Source organism: Rhinolophus sinicus, chromosome 15 (genome assembly GCF_057876585.1).
Source record: "Rhinolophus sinicus isolate RSI-liver-muscle chromosome 15, RSI-T2T, whole genome shotgun sequence".
NCBI classification, from domain to species: Eukaryota; Metazoa; Chordata; class Mammalia; order Chiroptera; family Rhinolophidae; genus Rhinolophus; species Rhinolophus sinicus.
Genome location: NC_142515.1, coordinates 24,207,148 through 24,229,596, shown reverse-complemented (window position 1 = coordinate 24,229,596; position 22,449 = coordinate 24,207,148). Strand labels below are relative to the sequence as shown.

At 39.9% G+C, this 22,449-nt stretch overlaps 1 protein-coding gene across 2 annotated transcripts in view; it reads right to left on the bottom strand.

The window, feature by feature from the left end:
- Nucleotides 1-20,779, bottom strand: part of DNMBP (dynamin binding protein) — a 91,473-nt gene extending 70,694 nt beyond the window's left edge. The window contains exons 1-2 of one of the 2 annotated variants that reach the window (XM_088791899.1): nucleotides 20,525-20,660; nucleotides 16,842-17,072 (exon numbers count right to left, since the gene is read on the bottom strand). In XM_088791899.1, coding sequence (XP_088648025.1) covers nucleotides 16,842-16,885 — 44 coding nt within the window. In that variant the 5' untranslated portion in view covers nucleotides 16,886-17,072; nucleotides 20,525-20,660. Of the gene's footprint in view, nucleotides 1-16,841; nucleotides 17,073-20,524 lie in introns of both variants that reach the window. The other variant, XM_019724879.3, reaches the window with a different exon arrangement.
- Nucleotides 20,780-22,449: the final 1,670 nt, after the last annotated feature.

Sequence of the window (22,449 nt, the reverse complement as noted above, 5' to 3'; positions counted from 1 at the left end):
TTTTAGAAGGCGAACATGTATTTTGAAACAATCCTAAATGGCTTATATAAGCTGTTCCATCAACTCCAGATGGAAGTAAAAAGAACTGCAGAGGAAATCAGAACACTGATGAGTTGGAGAGAAAGCAGAGGAAGTAACTGCCTATGTGGCATGATGTCGGGACATCAGAAAAATCTGCTATGAAAGCACCACCTTCTTCTCTTGCTGGTGCATGCCTACATTTTCACCTTTGGAGAGTCATTCTGCATTTGAGATATAAAGATCCTTAATTCATCACATCCTTTTAGGATGTAAAACCATAAGGAAAGAGGTTTTTGTCTGTTTTGTTCACTGGTCTAGAATAGTGCTCAGCATGTATAACATTCTCAAATATTTGGTGAGCAAACGATTTATTGAACTTATGTGAAATCATTCATATGAAAATCTCTACTTCCTCTTATCTAAAACCAAACCATCTCTTCTCCACAAATAGTTTTACCTTCCTGCTTGCATAACTGTGTCACATAATTTAGAATTTTTCTTTTCTTTTCTTTTTTTTTTTAAGGAGGGTACAGCTCACAGTGGCCCATGTGGGGATTGAACAGGCAACCTTGGTGTTATCTGCACTACGCTCTAACCAACTGAGCTAATCGGCCACCCCCACTATGTCATATAAATCTTCCAGGTCAAACAACAAATTGTAGACTTCTTCATCTTCTGCAGCCCAGACAATACACTAATAGCAACAGTTACCATCTGAGAATCTACCAAGTGCCAGATGCTGAGCTAGGAGCTTGTAGCATCACCACACCACAAGGAAGAGACTAAGGCACTAGAGCCAGGGTGCCTGGGTTCAAATCCCAGCACCACCACTGAGCAATATACTTAACCCCATAGAAAACAGCTAAGTCAGAACCAGAATTCAGGTCTGTGTGACTCCAATGCCCATGTTCTTTTCATTATAAATATCGCTTCTCTTAAATGTCACTGATTCTTCCTTCAAAATCTTCTAGACTTCCATTTTCCTCTTTAGTTCGCCAACATTTTATTATGAAAATTTTCAAACAGTGAAGTCGAAAAGACTTTATACCCACACCTAGAATCTACCACTAACTTCTTTACCGCAGTCACTTTATCACTTATCATCTCTGTATCATTGATCAATCAATGTTATTTTTAACCACATCTCACCCCACTTATGCATAAGTATTCCTCAGTGCAGTCCTATCCAATCAAAATGCTCTCTGCTCCCATAAAGCACTTTCTGTCCAGAACTTGTTCCTTTGCTTTTATACTGTTTCTTTTATCCATGGTGGGTTCTCTTGTCTTTCCACACATTTAAAGACTCCCCACTCTCTTCTTCCTCCAAATGACGCCCCTTTCTCCTGTTCAAGCCCACCTCCACCTTTCATGGCTCAGCTCTACAGCTGGGGCTCTTTTACTTTCTTGCAGATTTGTGAGACATCAGACTGAACATGTAAAAAGGTAAACCATGAGAGTGAATTAATGTTCAGGAATAAAACAACATTTAAAAATGTATATCCAAGAGTCCACTGACAGATGAATGGATAAACAAAATAGATGTATACAGACAGGACATTCTGCCACGTGCTGCAACGTGGATGAACCTTGGGGACATTATGCTAAGTCACAAAAAGACAAATACTGTATGGTTTCATTTACATGAGGTGTCAAGAGTAGTCAAGCTCATAGAAAAAAGTAGAAGGGTGGTTATCAGGGAGTTGTGGGGGAGAAGAAAATGGGTACAGTTTTAGTTTGGGAAGATGAAAAAGTTCTGGAGATGGATGGTGATGGCTGCACAACAATGTGAACGTACTTAATGCCACTGAACTGTACAATTAAAATGGTAAAATTGTGAATTCTATGTTATATATATTTACCACAATAAAAAAATAATTTTTAAATGTATGTCATAACATGTGAGAGAATGCAAAAGAAGGCCTTGGAAACTTCAGTAATTTTTAATAAGCAACATATCTACAAGTTTGGACATACTTTACTAAAGAAATCTCCTGAGGTCACAAACTGTAAACTTTTACCCTGATAGATACTGATATCAAACAGCAAAATAAGTAATTTCCAATGTAACCTTTTAAGGAGAGATCTGAACCTGGGACAGACTGAGGACACTGAGCAATAAGCATGTGCTGTGTCTTCCATTTCCCCTCTCAGGTCTGTCCTTCACCCCTCCCCACCCTGCTCTGTGCTCCATGACGCTGACCCACAAGAACTGCATCCGGGAGGTCCCTCACCTCTGGCTTCCGGCTGAGTTCAACCACTGGGTGACACCAGCAGGAGATGTGAAGGCAGAAGGCCAGTGAGGTTGGGGTATTTATTTCCCTGGCTCCCTCCACACTGGGCTGTGAGTTGGCTGTGTTGTTCTATTAAGGGCCACAGCTACCGTCAAAGGGTCCCCCGCAAAACAGCTTTCTCTTGAGTCAGATAACCCCCTGGTTCCCTGCCCCTTCAGGCTGGATGGCTTTCCTGCTAGCCACGGGTATAGTGTAATTCTTTGTTATTTTCCCTAAATCTGCCCATTCCATTCTAAGTAGGACCTCCTCAAATTACCCAATTTGAGTGTGCTTTCTACATTCTGCCGGGACCCTGATGGATACTTGCCCAAAAGGATTTTCAGGATTTGTGAGAACTATGCATGCAACAAATGGAAAGAATACAGGAAACTACAAATTTAGTTTCCTAAATCTAATACTCTAAATCCAGGTGAGACATAAGAATGAGAGCTATAAATTTTTAAGGCGTAAAAAGTACTTAGATATTGATGCCTGGGTTCCCCCACACCCACATATATCCCCCAAATTAGGCCCACATTTGATGGATTTGGTGCATAGGACCCAGAGTCTAAATTCTTATTTTGAAATTCTCAGTCATCTATTTTACTACCAGGAAAGTAGGAGAGGTTTGAATGTACAATGTGCGAGAGGTTTGAAATTTCACTATATTCTTTCAAAAAGCAATAGTGACACCTTCTACATTCTTCCTAATATTGCCCAATTCATAGTACAAATCTAAATTCTGGACTTCCAGAATGAAATTTCTGAAGAGGTTTCCTTAACTGAACAACAACAGGCTGCAGTTTCTCCTTTCTTGTTTGCTCCTACAAAAGGGGAGTGCTGGAGCAGCACAGGTGTATCTCTGCCACCTGAATAGAGCCCAGGAAGACGGTCCTCCTTGTGGGGATGCTCCAGTATGGGTTCCTTCAGAGAAACGTGCATTTATAAGCATCTGGAAACTTTCTTACGTTTTGGAACTGAACTCTCCAGAAAACATTACCTTTTGGGAATGGGAATTGATTTTTAAAATGTCAAGTCCTAGAATATTTAACCTCAGAGGCAATTGCAGTTCTTTTATTCTTGACAACATAGGGCTAAAAAGAACAGTCTCTTCCCTCTGTGAAAGGATAAGAGGTGTCAGCGAATGAAGCCTAAATCTGTTTCAAGAAGGAAATGAGAAATGCTAGGAAAACAGAATTTTCTCCTCTGGTTTATGTTATTGGAGTTCATTTTGGACAGAAGGTCCATCATTGCCAGGTGATTACTCAGAGAACTAGCAAAGGCTGAAGAGGAAAAGGAGAACCCATCTTGATCATGGGTCCCTGGTGAGGCCGAGTAGCACGGTCTGGGCCCCTCTGTCCTCCTTCAATAGCATCTTCTGCCTACCCGCCATGCTCTCCTGATGACAGCAGCACTGGCTCACACATGCACTTTGGTTAAACAGGTGATGGAATGTTGGACTGTAAGAAAAATGAAATCCTGATCTGACTGAGGTGGGGTGATGAGGGAAACGAGGATAGAAAAGGAAAGGAATCTGCTATCATAAACTGTCTGACAATTTATATGAGATTTTGCTTCTTTCAAACATCCCAAGTTGGAAGCCAACAACTTCAGCACATGGAACAAGATATACGTCAGAGTTTCCGCCAGTTGTGGCAAAGCGCTTCAGGCCTTTCCAGGATTTAAACTGAACAACTCTCATCTAAAACACCCAAACACATATATATTTAAACTAAGGAAGTTTCAGAATTGACTCTTATGGTACAGCTATTTTAACTAACTTAAGGATTCCACTCTCACCTCCCATCCCCCCATTAAGATAACGTTTTTTTCTTCCTTTTAAGCTACTTTTTTTTAAATTTGCTTATAAATCTCCATAGCAATTTTGTCTTTTTTGATAAAAATGCACTAGTGGAAGAAGGTCCCAAGGTTAAGGTCCCAGGACCTACCAAATTTGAGGGAATTTACATTAAAAAATTTTTTTCAAATGGGTCAGCCTAAAAGTTCCCTAAAAGCACTCTCTCGGGTTCACATTTCTTATGCGTGAATCCAGTTAGGGGAGGAAATTTAAGAATCACTGACTCATAAGTAAATACATTGGGCATGTCTGAGCTAAGAAACTTAGTGACACATTAAAACGAACAGCTCCACTACACTGTACATGTAATAAATGCCCAGATAATACATAAGATAGCAGCTGCTGAACTGCAGATGAAACTATCCAATGAAACTTTAGGGTGAGGCTGCAGATAGCAAGAAGCACAACAAACATGTAAAAACAGGCTGTGTTTAGTTTTCAGGAGAGGCCAAGAAAATTGATTAACCCAGTGCTCTAAGCTATGAGCATAAGTGGGCAGAGATCTGCAGGGCAGACGTCTTGTTTCTTTTCCTTATCTGTTTGAAATACGAGCTAGTTTTTCTACTAAACAAGATTTAAAAAGACATGAGACATTTTCCTACCCTTCAGCCTATCTTAAAGTATTCTTGGTATTTTAAAAGAATCAGGAAAGGAATTCAGGAAACTAAAGATTCAGAGGAAGAAAAATAGAGAGGGGAAAAAACTGCAATTGGAGTTTAAATAACTCCATCCTCAGGGAGAGTGATTTAGATCATTTTAAGGAACACCATCATCCAAGCATCATGGAAAACAGAGACCAGAAGCTTTATACAAATGACAAAAACTCGCCATTTATAGAACTAGAGCCACTATACTCAGAAGGAAATGTATATATATGGAATCTTCCGGTAGTTTCTACTCAAGATGAACCAGAGTTATGCCAAGACACAGCAAACCCAATGAACAGCGGATTCCTTAGACGGTGTCAATGAGAAGGATTTAGTGTTGTAAATCAGGACGTTCAAACCTAAAATTCAACAATGGAAAGGTTCTCCTGATATAGAAGAAATTTCTGACAGAAGACGGGGGGGAAGGGGGGGGCAACAGTACGATGTAAAGAAAATAACTTATCTATATGGAAACCGGTGAATCTGGGAGTGAAACGTTATAAATAGTAGCTGGAATAAGATAAAAGAAGAAACAAGGGGGAGATTTATACTACAGACTGCCGTGATAAAGAACAAAGATGATGTTTTAACAAGATTACAAAATTGCTACAAAAACTAACAATAGTGTCTGGTAGTTGATATATGCGTAAACTGGACTATTAATTCCCTGACAACTAGCAAATGCATACAATCACAAGCCAATGAATTAACTATGTCCTAGAGACTGCACAGTCTTCTGCTCAGCCATCTAGGCAGCTAGCGTGTCTGATCACTGGGGTTCCTGCCAAGGGTAATGGAGGGCACTGTTCAGGACTTGGCTCCAGTTCCGCATACTGTTTTGTTTTGCTTTTTTGGAAAATTGTGAATAAGTGCAGAATTTTATCAAGTGCTTTTTCTGCATCTACTGAGATGATCCTGTTTCTTCTCTTTATTCTGTTAACGTGGCAAATTATATTGATTTTCAAATGTTAAATCAACCTTGCATCCCTGGAACAAACATTACTTGCTTAGGATGTGTTATTCTTTTTATTGTGCATATTTCGATTTGTTGAAGATTTTACACCTACGTTTCCAAGGAATATTAATTTGTAGTCTTTTCTTTCAATGTCTTTGCCAGATTTGCATATAACGGTTAGACTATCCTCATAAAATGAATTAGGAAGTGTTTCTTCCTTCTCTATTTTCTGAAAAAGTCTGTGTAAGACCGGTATTATTTCATTCTTAAATATTTGATAGAAATCATCAGTGAAATAATGTAGGCCTGGATAATTTCAAGGAAAGGTTTTAAATTAAAAATCAATACCTTTACCACATATAGGGCTATTGAAATTGTCCATTTCTTCCTGTCTGTTTTTCGTAAGTTGTGTTTTTCAAGAAATTTATCCACTTAATCCAAACTTAAATTTGCTGGCATAAATTTGTTTAAAAGAGTCCTTTATTAACCCTTTAACATCTGTATAATCTATAGTATAGAAAATTTGTGTTTTCTCTCCTTTTCTTAGTCTTGCTGGGGGTTACCAACTTTGTTGATCTTTTCCAAGAAACAATTTTTGGCTTTGCTAAATGTCTCTATTATTTGTACGTTTTCTACTTTACTGATTTCTTCTATTATTTTTGTTATTTTCCTCCTTCAATTTTAGGTAGAAGAGAGTTTAGAATAGGTAAAATATGTTTAGATAACCAAAATATATTTGATGTCTCTATACCATAGTGCTGTGAATTAAAATTTATACCAGCAACACTGAATTAAAATAAGCCAAGAATCAGTGAATCACCATAATTCACAATTTGTCCCCAATCCTCTACCATCCATGACGTACTGTGACAACTTTTAGTCATTCCTATACCGATGTCCATTCACATCTGTGTTTCTGCCATATTCAGCTATTTCTCGTGCTTAATTATTAGTTTGGTGCAAAAGTAATTGCGGTTTTTGCAATTATTCTTAACCTTTAAACCACAATTACTTTTGCACCAACCTAACATATATTCTAGATCAAATTGCTATTCAAATCTTCACCTTCTTGTAATAGAATTATGTATCCATACTCTTTGCTCTCTAATTGCGCAGAGCCTCCCACTGTGCACAGAGTATATTTCCCTGAAACACTTGCGTTGGACTTGGCCATGTGACTGCATGAAGGGAATGTCAGTGGATGGAGATGGCATGAGCAGAAGCTTTGAACCATATTTTATGGCTTGGCCTGTCCCCTGGTGCTCCTATAACCCACCGTAAGAAGAGCATGGCCTGGGAAGTCACTGTCCCTTCAGCCTGGGCCCCAGAATGAAGACAAGGGGAAACAGATTTGAACCTAAATGAAAGCCTATAGAGTTTGTCTTGCCCAGCTAGGTCAGCTAAATTACAGCCAGCCTTCAGGCCTATGAGAATGAAAGTAAATGGTTGTTGTGATAAACCATTGAGATTTTGGAGTCATTAGTTGCACAGCCAAAAAAAAAAAAAAAAAGACAACATAAATGGATGTTTTGACTGGAGCAGCTAAGCACCGCACTCTTCCATCAAACACACATAACTCCTCATGTGGATAAACTTCTATTATCTTTCAAGATCCAATTCAAATGGTACCTCCTCTACGAAACCTGTAAAATTAGTCCTTACAGGGCAGGGATTCTTTTTGCCTATTTTATTCCCTGATATACATCAAGCACCTAAAGCACTGCCTGATACATAAATATTTGCAGGATGAATGACTTAACATACTGAACTACTTTAAGTTATACATGAAAACGTATATATTCACATTTCCAGGGATCACATTACTCTTTCCTACAGAGCTGAAGGTCTCACAGGCCTAACTTCCAGGTTAGGGAGTAGGAATGTCTAATAGAACTGTTTGCAAGCGATTGAGCACCCCAAATGAAAGGAGGAAAAGGGAAGTGTGTGTGTATTGTGTGTGTGTGTACAAATACAATATTTCTTTTTCAGATGAAGAAAGAAGTAGTCTAAGAAAAATCATTCTGGTTGTTTCTCTTCATATCATTTTTTAAACACTGGTTTCTTGAGTTATAATTCACATATAATTCATCTATTTGGAGTGTACAATTCATTGGATTTTAGTATATTCACAGAGTTGTGTAACCTTCACCACTATCAATTTTTGAACATTTCATCGTCTCAAAAATAAACTCCATTTCCATTAGCAGCCACTTCCCATTTCCCCCAAGAGCCCCCCACCTCCCCCTCCAGCCCTAGGCAGCCATTAATCTACTTTGTATCTCTATAGATTTGCCTTTTCTGGACATGTCATATAAATGAAATCATACAATCTACAGTGTTTTATGACTGGCTTTTTCACTTGGCATAATGTTTTCAAGGCCTTCATATCATTTTCAAATATGAATATGAGCAGCTTAAAACATACATAACAATCAAGAGCACAGACTACAAAGCCAGACCGCCGGGGTTTATACCCTAGCTCTAGCTCTTATTCGAGTTAGATGATGAGGCAAGATCCTTAACTTCTCTGCACCTTAATTTTTGCATCTGTAAAATAAGTTTAATATCAGAACCTGCCTCATAGGGTCACAGTGAAATTTAAATAAATAAATGTATATAAAACACTTAGACTAGTACCGTACATATAGTAAACTATACACAGGTGGTGTTATTATTATTATCTGCATAAAAGAGAGGGGGATTGTGGTGAGATATTCTAAGTCTTTTTCATAGCTTTGGGGTGTGTTTTGGCATACCGCAGGTTTGAAAATGAGTGCCTTAGGAGAGTATGGGCATGGGTTTCTTTTCAGGGCAATGCAAATGTTCTAGAATTCAACAGTGGTGATGGTTGCACAACTTTGTGAATATGCTAAAAAAAACCCACTCAATTATGCATTTTAAAGGCGTCAATTTATGCTATATGAATTATATCTCATATAACATAAAATTTTTAAAAATCAGTATCTCTCCTATTTCAGAAATTGCTATACTTCAAGCAAAATGGCGAAGGCATAGATGAATACGCTCTGCCTTAAAAAAAAACTAGAAATTTAAATATATTCCTTATTCTAGCCCTCCCGCTCTAAAGTTTTCCTGCACTTCATGTTTAAAAATGTTCTACACCTGTGTTTCCTACCTGCCATGAGCTAGGAATGGGAAGTAGGTAAACACAGTAGTGGATTACGAGGACATTTACTGGGCAGGGCTACATAAAAGAGCAAATTTAAAAAGAGAAATCATATTTGTTACTAAATTGCATTAATTAATAACTATATTCATAACTGTTAAGAGCCCAGACTCTAAAGTCAGAGAGAATTAGGTTCAGTGTCTGGCTCTGCCTTTTGTTAAGCTATGTGATCTTGGGCAAGTTACTTAAACCCCTCTGAACCTTAGTTTCCTCATCTGTACACTGAAGAAAATAATAGTAATTTACTTCATAGGCAGTTACGATGATTAAACTTGCTAATCCAGGTGAAGCAGTGAATACGGTTCCTGGCAAATGGTAGGCACTCAGTAAATGTCAGGTAGGAGACGGGTCTGATGATAATGAAGGAGGAGGAGGAGGAGAACCATCATCATCACCCAGACTGACGGTAACAAATAATACCGATGAGGCCGCAACTTCTGGGTGGGGCCACCTGCTCAAAACTGCTGCTGTCGTCTTGAGAGGAAGGGGGAGCAATGTTACTCTGTGGTTACTGGACACAAGGACAAAGCAATTGACACCCCCACCCCCTACTCTAAGCTCTAAATGAGCTGTGTGTTCACAGCAGACCCACAAGAATTTGGCAGCAGTTTACAAATGAGATCCCTGCACATGGGTCCAAGGAAACCTTTGCCAAACGCCTTCCAGGGATAGAAGCGGGATATGAAATTCATCGATTTACTCCTCTAAAGAATCACCCTGTACTTCCAGGAAAACCACTGGTACTACTGTTAAATCCTTCAAAAGCATCAACCTTTTAAAAATTACTCTTTGGGGCTTGAAATTTACAAATTTGAGATTGCTGTTGTCCTATTTTTGGTTCTCACCTTGTCTCACCTTGCCTTTGGGACTCCTGCAATAACTTCCTACATGGTTACCTACCAGTCTCATCTTCCTCTGCTCTATTTTCCACCCTGAAACCAGGACTTTCTCTTTATATACAAAATCTTATCATCCTCTACTGCCTGACGTTCCACAGGGCTTCCCAGTCATCACTTGTAGGAAGCACCTAAAACTCCTTTGCAGCTCAGAGAAAGCTCATCATGACCTGGTCCCTGCCCCTAAGCTCAGTCTCACTGCCGAACACTCCACCTACCGTACACCCTAAGCTCTAGCCTCACAAAAATACTGGCAGTTTTCGGTAAGGCACAGCTTTACAATACAACACAATTACGTCTCCAGGCTGCTTTTCAAACACATTATCTCATGTATGTGCTGTTGCTACCTGTGATTGGGTGTGAACATGAAGGGCTTATTTTTATTGTTAACTGATCCCTAAAGGAAGAATAATCAATAAACCAGCAAATCACTGGTTAACACTTTTATGGAGAATAATAATTATATTTTAATTTTTAAACATTCGGAGTCACCAGAAGAGAATACTGACTAAGTCTGACACCCACTTATGGAATATAAGAATGAACATACTGGTAAAATTCAACATGAAAATTTCCATTAATTTACTGTTATCAATGCCTTTAATTTAAGCAAACCTTTACTTAAAATAACCAATTAGCCTCATAATAAAAGTAGGATTGTAATAAATTTATTAAATGTCTTTCTCATCCTGCGTCAGATGTTTAGCCTTGGTTTATTAACCATTTGGCCTTAAAACTAGATGAAAATACTGACATTGAGATGCTTTGTTCGTATAATCTTCAAATCACTAAACAAGTAAATCCAAACACAGCGTCACACTTCAAAATGTTTCATTCTTTTCACTTTAATATTGGCTATCTATATTCAGAGTTGATTAGCAGGTCATGACAGCAAGACTGAAAAATTTAAAAATTGGCTCTCTTCATGTCCACAGATATTACAATGTTCAGATATTACAACGACTGGACAACATCTAGACAGTGGCAGCAAAAAGAACAGGTAATGAAAACCATGGGTTTGAAAAACGTATGTATTAGTATTATGCTCCACAGTCCAATTAGCTGCTCAAGAATACAGGATCCCAACAGGCACTAACGACAGGCTGGTTTTAATGTAAACTCCTTTCTCCTCTTACCTGCCCCTCCAAGGATTCTGTTTCCTGATAATCAGATCTAAACGGTAAGACAGTAATATCCCATGGACGTCCTGGCACTGAGCCCCAGAAATCCTTAAAGGAACAAACACTGTCTAAAAGAAGGAAACCAGGCTACTCACTGCCTTCTCAACTCCCTCCCCTAATTCTAGGGAACGAAAATGCCTTGCCAGATAGGAGTTATAAAATTCCTTTGGAGGCAAAATGTTTTGAAATAGACTGTCTGCTGTTGATAATGTCATTCCCCGACACCTGGGATATTTTGGAAGGCTCCTCAGAAATGACCTTGGGCCAGACCAAGCTATGTGGGTCAGTACATCCTTTCTATTTATGGAAGCTGAATAACTTGGAACCTCCTGTAGGGACTGACAGATGAAAGGGTGAGTTAACTCACCATAGGTCAATAAAGTTATGTCGAAAGCTATTTTAAAAAGTCCAGAATGTGGAAAACTAAAGGACAAAAGGCCAGTAATAAAAAATTAAAATGAAAAAAAGGAACTTATCAATGAAAAGCCATTTGAGAAACACATTAATTAAATGCAATCTGTTCACATTTCTTGGATTCTGATTCAAACAAATCAATTGTTTAAAAAAATTGAGACAAATGGGGAAATTATGATCATCGACTAGATTCTTCATTACATTAAGGAATTACCGCTCCTTTTTTTTAGGTGGCAGTCATATTGTCATATGCAAATAAAAGGGAATCTTTTTTTTTTTTTTAAAGTCATTAGAACCAGAGGGTCTACAAAAGGGAAAAAGGAGGTGGAATATAGAAACCAACTCAGCTTTATGGATCTTCAATTGAGCACTGGATACATGGATATTTGTCTTGTTATTCTTTATTCATTTTTCAATGAAACCCAGTAAAATGAAAGAAGTATTCATAATTATAATTAATGATATACTGATTGCTATCATTATTGTTGTAGGAAAGGAAAAGAGACCCGTTTGATTAGAGAGCGCAGACAGAGAAGTTAGTATATATGGCAGATTTGGATCAGACTTGAGGGCCAGGCAGCAGAGTTTAAGATATGTTGGGGGAAGTGGAGGGAACAAGTGTCCCGCAGTAGAGTAAGAACGAAAGCAGTCCGATAATGGTCTATATGGGATAGACTGGGTCGGTGGCATTGGCCTCTGGGACAACATTAGGGTGTATCTGTGGCAACTTTATTTTTTAGCACCCTATGTGGAGATTAATATGAGCTGAGGCCTTGCTTTGTCATAAAGTGACCGGGTATACATGGCCTGACTGCTCGTCATCACAACCCTGAACCAGATCCAGAAATGACAGAAAAGCCAAAAGGTTTCTGCATTGCTGGGAAGGGGAGGAAAGAATCAACTAGAAAAGGGGAGGACATGGGATGTGAGGCCAGGGAGGGCAGCATACTCGGCACATCTATTGCAACTTTTTCTGCTGATGGGGCAGCTCACTTATCCCCAGAGAACCATCTCATGAAAACAATGCAGAATGTGTGCTGGGCCCAGAACCCATGGCTAGAACGTCAGCACTGATGATCTTCTCCTGGGCCCTACTCCCAGCGTGTGCTTCTCAGCAATACAGACACTCATACACCACTTTCAGAAACCATAGACTCCACAGGAGCAGCTAAAACAGATGTAGAGAAATTAGCTCTGTGGCTGAGTTGCCAGTTATGCTTACAAGGTCAAGGAGGAAATGAGGATTCTACTAGCTTATTGAACCCATGTATTTGAAGGACGCTAAGAACTTTCTTCCCTCTCCCTTCCCTTCGATTTCCTCCTTCTGTATCACAGTGCTGCCTCTCCATGAACTGATTTGTTTTATGGATCCATTTATTGAAGGCACACTATGTGCCAGGCACAGTTCATGGCACAGATCTATCAGAGAACAAAACAAAGATTTTTTTTTTTTTGACCTTGAAGAGCTTTCTTCTTGAGGGATGGGGAAGGCAGACAACAGCATTTTAGAAGGGAACAGGTGGTAGGGCAAAAAAACAAAACAAACACAGGGCAGCGAGAAAGGGTGGGGAATGAGGGGAAGGCACTACAGTCAGATATTGAATCTACCAGGTGATGAGAATGTTAACTTTCGAGTTCTGTCACTTCCCGTTATTTATGACCACTCCCTAGCCACTCATCACACTAGCAAAAGGTGATCAGGGAAACAAGACAACTGTGGTGCATTTATTTCAGAGTCAAAAGAAAACAAATTTCAACTATTTTCTCCAGGCTCTTTATTTTCTGAAAGATGAAAGCAAATGTGATCTAAAGAAGAAAGACACTAACTGAACTGACGCAAAGTGACATCAAATAGATTTTTCCCCTCCTCCTCCCCTGAGCTAGTCTTTGGTCTGTTGGCATTTGGGCTATGACTGCTTGCTCCCCAGTGTGACAATGAGGCCAGGCTGTCATGCACAGTGGCTCCCTGAAGTATAGCCTGTTGGGAATTGCCAAGTAATCAGCAAGCTATTATAAACTCCTATAAACTAATCATATCTTTCTTATTGTTTTTTTGTGGGGTTGTTTTTTTTCCAGAAGATCACTGAAAGCAAGACAAACAAGAGTTGATGGCCTAAACCTGAAAAAGGAGGGGTGATACAAATTATAGAGCCCAATTTTAAGTGCATTCTCCTTCTCCACAAACACGTCCCCCCCACCAAAGAAAACAATCAGAGAGAGAAAAATAACCAACATTTGAACAGTGGTTGGTGCTATTAGGTTGGTGCACAAGGAACTGCATTTTAAAAGGTTAAAAACAATTGCAAAAACCACAATTACTTGTGCACCAACCTAATAAAAGGCAGGATTAAAGATTTGCTTCTCTATATTTTGCAAATTTTCTACAATGGAAAGGTATAGTTTTTATAATTAGGAAAAAAAGAGCTACTTTGAAAAAAACCTAACCATATAGAGATGCTTGAGAGACGGCTGTGAGAACCAACTGCCCAACACCCTAACAGTTACAGCTGGCGAAGAACTCCCTGCTGAACTATTCAATATTTTGTGAGATCTACTTAGGTTAAGATTTATACCCAGAGTAGAAACTGATCCACAGAATAAGGAAACTATAATCTTGCATATCTTATATTTATAACCATGCTGACGACTACAGTCATGATGCTGAATATGGCGCTTTCATTTTCACACCAGCTATTTAAATTCTGACTCTTACGTAACAACAACAGGAAAAAGCTGATCTAATGGTGAAATACACTTATATTGGAATCATGAGCTGTTTACCATAAATTTATATATGGAGGGTTCAGAAATATTGAAGATTCATTCATCTTCTTTTGCTTGAAAATTAAGCTTAGCATAGGCTTAGGATTTTGGCATGCCGCCTCCTAAGGCCATCTTATTTTTTCAGAGACAAATCCTGAAAAAAGTATTTGACAAGACTTAACATCCATTTATGATGAAAACACTCAGTACATTAGGTATAGAGGAGAATACCTTAACTTGACAAAAGTACATATAAAATCTAAAACAAACATTATGTGAAATGGGGAAACTTCAGACTCATGCCTGCTAAGATTGAGAACAAGAAAAGATGCTTTCTAGCATAGCAACTGGTTTGACATAGTCCTGGAAGTTGTGGCCAAAGCTGTAAGGAAAGACAAAGAAACAAGAAGTATTAGGAAGGGAAAGAAGCAACAAAACTATCACTATTTTCAAAGAATGTGATTAACTAGGGGCAAAAAAATAACTATGGGGAAAAAAAAAAAGCCAACAGACTATTTGAAAAAGACAGTGAAGCGAGGCTATCAGATACAAGATCAGCTTACAATAATCAATACCATCTCTCTTAAACTACCAATAACCAACTAGCAAATAATAAAAAAAGATGTAAAAAAAGATATGATTCATAGTAGCAAGAAAACTATGACGTATCTAGAAATTAATTTAACCAAGAACACCCCCTAGCCCTTCATGGAGAAAACTTTAAAGTTCTCATAAAGGACTTAAAAATGAGCTGATGAACAATTTAGGCATAAAGGGGTATGATGACTGCAACTAACGCAAATGGGTTAGGAAAAAATATGCACAGAAATGTAGAGAGGGAGTAATAAAAGCAAATATGGCCAAATGCTAACATTTGGTGAATCTAGGTGAAGGATATACAGAAGCTCTTTGTACTAATCTTAGAACTCTTCTGTTAGTTTTAAATTCTTTCCAAATAATACAAAAATTCTTTTAAAATGTTGAGCTGAATAAATAGACACATTACATGTTCTTGGAGGAAATGAGTTAACATCAAAATGATGTCAAGCCTCTCCCAAATAACTTATAAATTCAATATAATCCCAAGTAAAATTCCTCAAAACTATAATTTTGGAGGAACTTGATAAACTCACTCCAAATTTTTCTATGGAAAACTAATGGTCCACGAGTAGCTACGTAAACTTAAAAATGAAGAACAGAGACAAGACACTTGCTGTGCCAGTCATGAGGACATATTACAAAATCACTCAATAAAAACAGAGCAACAAATGGAACAGAACAGAGCCTTAGAGACAGACCAGTATATCCATGGAAACCATATATGAGAAAGAGAGTATCACCATTCACTGGAGGAAAGCATGGATGTTTTGGAGATAATACTGGAAAAAAATAGTTCATTAAATGGAGAAGGACAGCGCTGGTCCGTATCTAACACCACATGCAATGCAGGCTCTAGATGTAGCTGTGACGCAGGGATTTGAAAGGGGCTTCTTAAAACTCCATAAAGTGTAAAACAATAAGTCAAAGAAGGCATTTATTTGACTACCTCAAAATTAAAGAGTTTTTCTTGATCAAAGGACAACAGAGACACAATTAAAAGATGACCAAATGAGGCGGTATCTGCAAAGTCTAAATGTGACAGTGAGTGAACGTCTACATTACAAAATTACTTCCACAAACCAATGACAACAACACGGAAAACAACTCCAATAGAAAATAGGCAAACATATGAATAAGCAATTTGGAGGAGAAGCTATAGGTAGAAGAGATGTTTAAAATCATCAGTAATCAAAGAAACACAAAGTAATAGCACAAGATACACTTTGCACCTATGAGATTAGAAAAGGTAAAGAGCTGGATAAAGCTGAGTGTTGGTGGAACATAAGGATACAGGAACCCTCCGGACCACCTCTGGTGGGAGAGAGACTGGTCAGCCATGGTAGGGAGGAATCCAGTACTATTTACTCAAATTCTGTAGGTGCAATTCCCTTCCAAGTATATGGCCCACAGATATACTGTGCAGCTTTATAAGGATGCTCATTGCAGCAATATTTGTGGTGTTAGGAAGCACAGACAACCTGAGTATCGCTCACACGGAGAGCAGATAAGTAAAATTATGGTGCACACACAGCACGGAGTACAATGCAGCATTCAGAAACAAAGAGTGAGATGTATATATAGAAGCATGGATGGATCTTAAAAACAGTACATAGAAAAAAAGCAAAATGAAATTTAGCGTTATAAAATATGTATACACATATAAAACAAACATCCCCACTTTGCAAGATCCCATACAGACAAAAAGAAACCCATTACATGCATTAGAATGAGTACAGATGAAGCATAAGGTGAATGGGAAGGGGACAAAGGAATTAAAAACAAAAGAAATCTTTCAGACTCCTTGCATGTTCCGAAAGAATTCAAATGACCTATGATAAATATAAAATTAGAATTGCTTCCTTCCCCGAAGTTTCCAGCTTTCCTAACAACAAAAGCCACTCTGGTTGCCAGCTCTGTTGATGAGTAACAGCTTTTCATCCTTTTTCAAGCAGGAAAGGAAAAATTCAGGGATCAGCAGAGAATATTCACGAAACAAAACAATGTTTTTGTTCTCATGACCTGACACCCTGACTGAAAAGACCTGATTACCTCTTGATTTGGAGTGATTCAGCTAAAGGCGTTGTCAGTAGCATCAGGTTTTCAGGTCATTTGAAGCTATTTACTTTTAGAGCCTCTTCATATGCAATCTCCTGGCCTCCCCATGGAAATATTCCACACTCCTTAGCATCTTAAAATTCTGGAGTATGGTCACACAGCTAGTACGAAAGGGAAGTCCCTTGTCCCCCTTCTGTCTATTCTTGCCCAGCAGCTGGAGTGATCCTGTCAAAACATAAGTCATCATGAGCTCCTCTGTTCAAAACCCTCTGATGGCTTCCCACTCACTCACTCACAGAAAAGGCCACAGACCTTACAATGGCCTACACACTGACCTGCCCCTTCCCACTCCCACCACCCCTCATCTGCTGCCACTTGCCCCTCGCCCACATCGGCACTGCCTGGCCACCATGACCTCACCATCCCTCCCTCACACATGCCAAACACGCTCCTGTATCAAGGTTTGGAACTTGCTCATTCCTCTGCCCCTGCTCACTCCTTCATTCCCTTCAAGTCGTAGATCAAAAGTGATCTTAGTAGAGGCCTTCTCTGGCCTCTTTGTATAAAAAGTACCATCCCTACTCTCTCTCTCTCTCTCTCTCTCTCTCTCTCACGCTTTCCCAGTTACACCCCTTTAAAGTTCTCCGTAGCACTTCTGATCATGTGACTGTCTGTTCACATATTTATGTACTGTCTACCTCTGCTCCACTAGAATGTCTATTGCATGAGGGCAGGACTCCATCTGTTTCATTCTCAGCTGTATCCCTAGCACCTACAACAGTGCCTGACACAAACAGGTGCTCAACGAATATTTGGTGAACGAATGAGCAAGTCAGGACCCAAACCCATGCCTTCCAACTTCAGACCCTTAGCACAATGCCCTATTTGCTCCACTGCGCTGCCTCCCTTCTTGGTGGCCACATCCTTCACGTTGGAGAACCCTACAAATCCAAACATGAAATAATATACCTTAGCTACTCTATGTCTATTTTACATTCTATGACTGGCTTTTATAGCACCCAGGATAAAGCACCCAACAAAAGTTAACACCTTGGTGTTTAATGGCTCCTTCATTATAGAGCTGTTCGATTATCTGATTTTAAGGCTGCAACTTTAGACCTTTCTGACCTTCCAGGAGAGAGACTGATAGCTCATAATTAACTCCTGACCAACAGGGACTGTTATCCAATCTGGAAAATTAGTCTATTCAGATGTTTTCCTGAGCTGGGTATAATAAGAGACTATTTAATATTAATTGAATGGATGTGAAACTTTTTGTAAGTATTCTAAATGAATTTTAAGGATGCTTCAGCTGTAGACCAAACACATTTGAGAATTTCAGAGTAGATAATCTTGCAATAATGCTGTGTTGTGGGTAATATATTAACTGACTTCAGAAATGACAGAATAATAAACCTAGAAAATAATTCAAGCTTTGTACCTGGTAATAGGTATGCAAGCCGCCATTTGCATTCTATTTTAATTATTTATCACTTAAAACAATGTCTCTCTAGAAATTTAATACTGAAGTATCTGTAATTTGAAAAATCACTCTTTGCTTATTTTAGCCCACCGATAAAGTGACTGGGAGGGTTGAGAATAATAATGAATTTGAGATTCACTATGCTTCCTGCAGAAAGGGTTTCCTTCTGAGGCAGAGACAAGTGACTTTTACTGGCCCTGGTGGCTTTCTAGATTGTAGTCTCCAAGCACAGGGAAGATAAAAATCTAAACACTGTCCACTTGAACTACGTTCTAAATATGAATAACCATCCCTAGTTTTTAGGAGATCTTAAATGGTGACTCAAGAATTATGACATCAGATTCTTTGAGAGGAGAAAACGTAGTCTAAATTCAATTAGTGCTTGAAAGAGGCTATGAATTGCAACGTGGATGAAAGAGGAATGTGACAAGAGTCTCTGCAGGTAAGAGGGGCACTTAGAAGAAAGGAGCCATAAAAGCAGAAACAAGAGGCAGGAAAGGCTCTGCTTTGGGGCTGCAAGACAAAACAAGTAACTCATACATATTTGGACAGATTGTCTATAAAGATTATTGTTATATTTCAGTCAAAACTAAACACAACGTGAACAGTGTAGAAAGGACACTTTATCACATTTTCTGAGGCAGAATGTTCTCATCTTATTGCAAAAGATCTCTGTGTGCAGCACAGGCCCCACTCCCAGGTCAGATTTTAGCTATTCTCTACCACACACAAAGCACTCTATTCCGGCCTCTGAATTGCTGTGACTTGAACACTGAAGGATCTGTAATTTGAAAAATCATTTTTCACATCTGTTAGTCCAACACTGATAAAGTAACTGGGAGGGTTGAGAATAATAATGAATTTGAAGATTCTCTATGCATCGTGCAGAATTTTTTTTAAACTTGTTTTCTTAAAACTTTTTGTTGTCACAATGAGTGACATGTTTCAAATTAACATGTAAAATCAGGGAACTTTAGAGATGGAAGGGGGTCTTAGAGATCCTTTAATTCAATACTTTGGATAAAAATTGGTACTAAGGAATGAACTGACTTGCTCATCACCTGGAGCCTATTCATGTTGTAAGAGTAATAAACGCAGCACTAATTCTGAGAAACCACACCTGTACGCTGACAGATACTTAACATCTTGCAAAATACAACTATGGATCAATCAGTCCTCCTCTCCCCTGTAATTCAGCTATGCAAACAGCTGAAGCTAAACTATGCTCAAACCCTAAATATTAGTGCTACCAATGGCTTGCCATATACCACAGCATCACTAATGATGAAAAGAAAGCGTTTCCATCAACAATGCTCTTATCACTGTAAAAGAATTACTGTAAAACAGGCAAGTTACCAATATTACAAAGTAACTTTGTGAGTGCCCTTCTTTATTGTATAAATGAGACAATTAAGGATAATGGGATTGCTTTTAAAGTGGGATAGGTTTTTCTTGCATCTAACATTTAGCTCTATACCCCAAGGATTCTCCACAGTGCCTCATTTGCAGCAGGCCTGGCCTGTTTGTAAGGCCAACAATCCTTTACTCAACTGACAGCATGGTCACCTTTTTCAAGGGTGTTTTGAGAAATTGATGCCTGCTGGACATCAGTGCCTGTTGCAGGAGTGCAGGTGCCCACGGGTAACTACTGCAAAACTCCACCGTAACCAAACCAGCACCTCAAGCTAAACAGGTCTCATTCTTGCTTTGGAAATCCTCCCTCCCAGCCTCCCTGACACAGAATCATTAACTCCTATACCGAGTGGATGTGACTCTGAGCATGCCAGAAGAATCTGTGAAATAAGGAGGCTGGGCTAATGCTGAATTCTTTTCCAGCTCTCAAATTCCGCCTCATTGCCGGAGTGGCAGGGCGGTGCAATGAAAAGAGCCCTGGGCTTGCTTGACACCATTTAAAAAGCCCCACGGTCGCATCCCTCCGACTGCGGGCCACCCAGCCCCTCCAACTCCCCGGGACCTCACAGGACCCGACCTGACCGTGGACCGAAAGACTCCGAGGAGGGCCCAGCGCCCCAACGCCCCACCGCCCCTCGTGGGTAACCGGCCAGGGCAGCGGCCGCCGCGGGGAAGGGGCAGCGCAGGCCCCGCCGCGCGGCGCGTCCCTCGGGGCGCGGGTCCCCTCCGCCCGCAGCCCTGGGACAGCGACCCGGCCTCCCCGCCCCGCCTGGACTCCAACCTGCTCTCCGCCGCCCGGAGGTCCCTTGGCGCGACGACGCGGGAGGCAGTTGCGGCCGCCGGTCCCGGGCCGCTGTCACCTCCGCCTCTGGAAGCGGCGGGCGAGTCAATCTGCTGTGACTCAGCGCGGCCGCCCCGCCTCCAGCCTCCAGCCGCCCGCCCAGGCTTCCGCCTCGCGTGGCCGGGGGCGCCACACTCAGTGCCAGCGCCCACCCCCTGGCGTCCGCCGCGTGCTCGCGACCCCTGGCGGCCCTCCTGGCCCCGCCCTCCCCGTGACGTCAGAGGGGCGGTGCTCCGAGGACCTCTAACCGGGAAACTGAGGCATCAGGGCCGCGCTGAGCCCGCTAGGGCGGCCCGGTCGTCCTCTGCCCGCGGGGCGTTCAGTCCTGCGTCCCTCTCTGGGTAATAGCAAGTTCCTCTTCTGCTTTGCTGCTCCTTCAGCCCCACACCCCCCTCCAACTTAGAAAAACGTCAAAATTCCGTCTAGAGAAGGCCAATTCAATTCCTGTCTGTGGGACCCCGAGGCTGCTTCCTTTATCACGCACACAACACTTGGCGTTCGCTTCTGTCTGTCCCATTTTTTTCTGAGGAAAGTCTCAGGACATCGTTGGGAATTTGAAAGCAAGGAATAACAGTATGCAAGAACTGCGCAGGGCTGAAACTCGTTGGTGGACCTTGCAGGATTCCCTTGTGTATTAATAGCCACAAAGTCACACTGCTTGGTGTGTTGCTTGAATTTCTTTCTGTGCCTTAAGTTTCTGGGATCTCCCAACGAGATGCTCGAAAATGCAAGCATAAAAAAAAAAAAAGAAAGAAAGAAAATGCAAGCATAACAGAGATAACCCTCTATTTCAAAAATTTTATCAGAATATCATTTCTTCGTTGCTTTTTTAAAATCATGACAAAATATAATTAATATTAAATATATCATTTTAACCATTTTTAGAGTACAGTTCTGTGGCATTAAGTACAGTACGTTCACATTGTTGTGCAACCACCACTGCCAGCCATTTTCAGAACTTTTTCATCTTCCCAAACTGAAACAGTATTCATTAAACACCAACTCCTCATTCCTCTCCCCCTCCCAGCCCCTGGCAATCACCATTCTACTTACCATCAGGTACCTCATGTAAGTGGAATCATACAGTATTTATCTTTTTGTATTTGGCTTATTTCCCTTAGCATAATGTCCTCAAGGTTCATCTATGTTATAGCATGTGTCAGGCTGTCCTTTCTTTTAAAAGCAGAATAATATTCTATTGTCTATATATACCACATTTTGTTTATCCATTCATCTGTTAATGGAAATTTCCCACCCAACAATTGCTTCCACCTTTTGGCTGTTATGAAAAATGCTGCTGTGAACATGGGTGTACAAACATCAGTTTGAATTTTGGTTTCAGGTCTCTTGTGTATATATCCACAAGTACGATGGCTGGATCACATGGTATTTCTATGTTTAACTTTTAAGGAACAGTTGTACTGTTTTCCTCCTTCACTTTTTGATGCATGTACACATTATGGCAGAAAACTTTCTAGTAGTAAAATATTAATGTTCTGGGTTTTAACAAAATTGTTAGCAAATGCTACATTTGCCTGTAAAACAGTGACTTTTCTTCTCTCAGTAGTAATAAACACAGTAAATCTATTGCCTTTATTTTTGAAGATATTGTTACTATTCAGCTAACCACAATATTGTTTGTGTTCTGGGGATGTAATTTTCTAATATTTTTGGGGCAAACAGTCAAGTATGCTGTGTAAAATAAGCTGAAATAAAAAGCAAGCATTTTGTTTTAAAAAGAAAACAACTTTGGATGTCCTATTTACCCAACCTGAACTTTTTTTCTTTTACCTAAAACAATTTCAGAATGATCTGGTTATTGAATCTGAATCTTTGGAGGTGAGTTCTTTAATAAGTATGCTAAA